The sequence below is a fragment of the Hippoglossus stenolepis genome, chromosome 22 (genome assembly GCF_022539355.2).
Source record: "Hippoglossus stenolepis isolate QCI-W04-F060 chromosome 22, HSTE1.2, whole genome shotgun sequence".
Lineage (NCBI taxonomy): Eukaryota > Metazoa > Chordata > Actinopteri > Pleuronectiformes > Pleuronectidae > Hippoglossus > Hippoglossus stenolepis.
This window is the reverse complement of record NC_061504.1, coordinates 14,131,688-14,134,869: the sequence shown is the minus strand read 5'-3', so window position 1 is coordinate 14,134,869 and position 3,182 is coordinate 14,131,688. Positions and strand designations below refer to the sequence as shown.

General features: G+C 42.0%; 1 protein-coding gene across 1 annotated transcript; it reads right to left on the bottom strand.

The window, feature by feature from the left end:
- Positions 1–113: 113 nt before the first annotated feature.
- On the bottom strand, positions 114–2,999 carry LOC118101995 (V-type proton ATPase subunit E 1). The gene is made up of 5 exons (XM_035148117.2): positions 2,985–2,999; positions 2,760–2,855; positions 2,135–2,229; positions 1,925–2,012; positions 114–919 (listed from the first exon to the last, which is right to left on the bottom strand). The coding sequence occupies exons 1-5, from the start codon at positions 2,997–2,999 to the stop codon at positions 857–859; spliced, it is 357 nt and encodes a 118-aa protein (XP_035004008.1). The 3' UTR covers positions 114–856.
- Between the last annotated feature and the right edge of the window lie 183 nt (positions 3,000–3,182).

Sequence of the window (3,182 nt, the reverse complement as noted above, 5' to 3'; positions counted from 1 at the left end):
ACTAATGAATGAAGCATGAATGGCCAGTGTTACAAAATAAATGTAAAAACTGTACGTGGCTCGGCAACGAGGTCACAAATTAAAATTTTTTAAAAAACACACAAACAATCATGTGGTACTAATGATTTATATTTTATTATGTTTTACATTTTCCACAATTTAACATTTTCAGTTTGAGACACAATCCAAAAAAACAAACGATAAAACAACAACCACACATACGTATAATTTACTCTGGAAACCTCATATACATACAGTGCCCGCTCTGGAATGATAGCACCCACTCTTGAACTCATGACGGAAGAATAACAGACAAGTCGATGCAACGGCAATAAATTAACTGCGGAAGGTCAAGCACGGTCTTGGGGGTTTGTCTCACGGACGCCATTTTTTTTGCCTCTGTGATTGGTTGGAGCAGACACCCATTAGCAACACAATGCCCCATGCAGCTTGTAATGTGGGGGAGAGGTTAATGACAGAGGGAGAGCTGACACACAGATGACGTGTGCGTGTCATGAAGCCTGATTCAATTAGAGGGCGACCTGTTAAAACATCCAGCCATCCCCGACTCATCAGTGTAAACCGAGACCCTCGGAGGGGGGAGTAAACCATCACAGCTGTGCAGTACCTTCGAGGATGAGGAGGAGGAGGATGATGATGCACATCTGTAATTTTAAGTTGCAGTGTTTATCTCGTCCCTTAATGCACAGAAAAATACAGCAACACATCACACAACAACAACGCGTCTCTTCTTCGTCGGAGATTCCGTCGCTTCGCAGACACGAGGAATGACGTCTTTCATTTGACAACATAAGAAATAAAAAGGGGGATTTTTGTTTTCCTCTGATACAGCGACTCAGTCCAGGAACTTGCGGTTTGGGTTGGCGCCAAACAGAGCCACTCGGACTTCAGGCATCATCTGCGGACACAGAAGAAAACGTGTGTATGAGCAGGAGGCTAAAAGAGATGATGGTCATCGTGGATTCATCTTCAGATTATCTGCTTGATCGATAAAAGAAGAAATTAAAAACACCGGACCTGGATGAAAAGAAGGAAAAATGTCATTCATCATTGACGTAATCAAATTGTTTTTGTCCAAAACCCAAAGATGCTCGGTTGATTCTTATATAAGAGAACGAAAATCAGACTGTTATGATAATACTAACATCAGAGACGCTGGAAGATGTTTGTTAAGTGCTTCGCTTGGTTTATTTTAAATGGTAATTCAATTTCAGACCATTAAACGTCTGTTGACCTTAAAGTCCGCTCTGCTTCATTGAACCAGGACAGACTGGAGAAAGAATTAAGCTAAATGTGGAGTAAAATCATTAACACACCTGATGTCATCGAATGAATGAAGGGACAGTTGAAAACTATGAAACTACGAGTGAATGTGACCAAACCATTTAGAGTTGATTCACCAGATGACAGCTTGTCGACCGTCTCCAGCTGAACAGTACATGTACAGGAATGTGACATTTTACTTTCACCAAGGATGTTGTGTTTTCTCTCAAACTCTTCACCAAAGGGTTCATGGATCTTGGGAAACCAGGCATATTTGGGTGACGGATATGTATGAGTGTGTAATTTGGTGGAGCTGATCAAATACAAGGGACCTGTTTGGACTTGGAGGATGTGTGAGCTCTAAATTCCTTGTTTGTTATACATCACTTTAAGCGGAGACAATATTTAACCACGTCAGGTGTTGTTTGCTGCTGCTGGTTGATTTATTTATTTATTAATGTACTCAAGAGGCGAGCGGCAAAATACATAGGACATGTAAATAGTTTAGACATAAAAAACCTGTCAAAGACAAAACCAAGACACTATTTAATATGCTGATAGATAAATAAAAAAAATGTTCGAGGCATATTTACACAGGGATAAAAAGGAGGATTGAATATGAGCCATCTCTGTTTCTTACCTGCTGAGCCATGAGGTCCAGTCTGCTCTCCAGAGTGTTGGCCACCTTGATCTTCCCGTTGCTGTTATAGATCTCAATCCCTCCAGAGCTGCGAGAGGAGAAACATCACATCCGGAGACGTCAACATTTAAAAAAAGATGCTAAAAACATTGCGGAGCAATTTTTCCCCGTGCGAGGTTTGATTTAAGTTTCCAGTGTGACGGTGCTCACATGTCTGGGGAGAGGAAGTTGTCCTGGTCGATGCGGGTCTCCAGGTTGCTCTTCACGCCTGCTTTATAGATGGGAATGTTCCTCTGGATGGACGCCTGAGAGAAGAGTCACAGGGAAATCTCATTTATACTCATCTCACACACTAAAGAATCAATTTCCTCTGCTAATATGTCTTATTACATGCACCTATGACATTTTAAATCACATTGCAAAGCTCTGTACCTAGCTTGACCCGTTATCCGCAATTACCTCCAAGTAAAACCTGGTACCTGCCCGGACCCGTTATCATACGACCCGCGACCCGACCCGTCATACATGCTACATGCCGCAGCACCTGTGCTCCTGCAGCCGTTTCCTCAGTGCCCACGTAATTAGCTTGTTCCTTTCAAAAGCAGCAAAGCCACCGAGGAGCTTTTCACGGCTATTTTTGTCTTAATGTGATTCATTTTGATTCACTGGGCAGTGACAGTTATTTGGGGAGAAGGAGACAAATCCTTGCAGCTGACAAGGCTTCGTGTAAACTGATTTAGATGTTAAAAGGGGTCATGACATACTTTAGTTCTCACCTATTTTATTTGATGTTTACCCTGACGAGTCTGAACGTGCACTCGCTGACTTCACTCACCTGTACCAGCTGCACGTCCTGTTTGCGGCAGCGAATCGTCACCTTGGGCTCCAGAAGCTGATAGAATCCCTGGTGTAAGAGATTATAAAACAGTTTCTGACGTCAACAGTCTTATCATATAAATACATAATACACACTCAGGTGCCAGTTTGTTAGGTACACATAGCTAAAACAAAAGCAGTATATTCAACAGTCCTTTTATTTATCTTCCCTTCCCTTCCCTACCACTCCTCTGAACATTACGGTTATGAGGAGTGGTTATTTCCACTTATTGAGCCACAACCCAAAACTACAATCAGACAAACAATCATGCTGTCAGCATGTCAGCAAAATACTCGGAGCAACCGGATAATTGGAGCATTTTTGTCCGACAAATACCATGTGATAAACTAATGAATGAAGCATGAATGGCTAGTGTTACAA

Bases quoted from the DNA above. Each gene is read 5' to 3' on its own strand.
- LOC118101995 (XM_035148117.2), bottom strand. The intron at 2,230-2,759 runs GTGAGTGAAGTC...CTCTTCTCTCAG, and splicing joins AGGACGTGCAGCTGGTACAG to GCGTCCATCCAGAGGAACAT. The intron at 2,013-2,134 runs GTGAGCACCGTC...CTCCTCTCGCAG, and splicing joins AACTTCCTCTCCCCAGACAT to CTCTGGAGGGATTGAGATCT.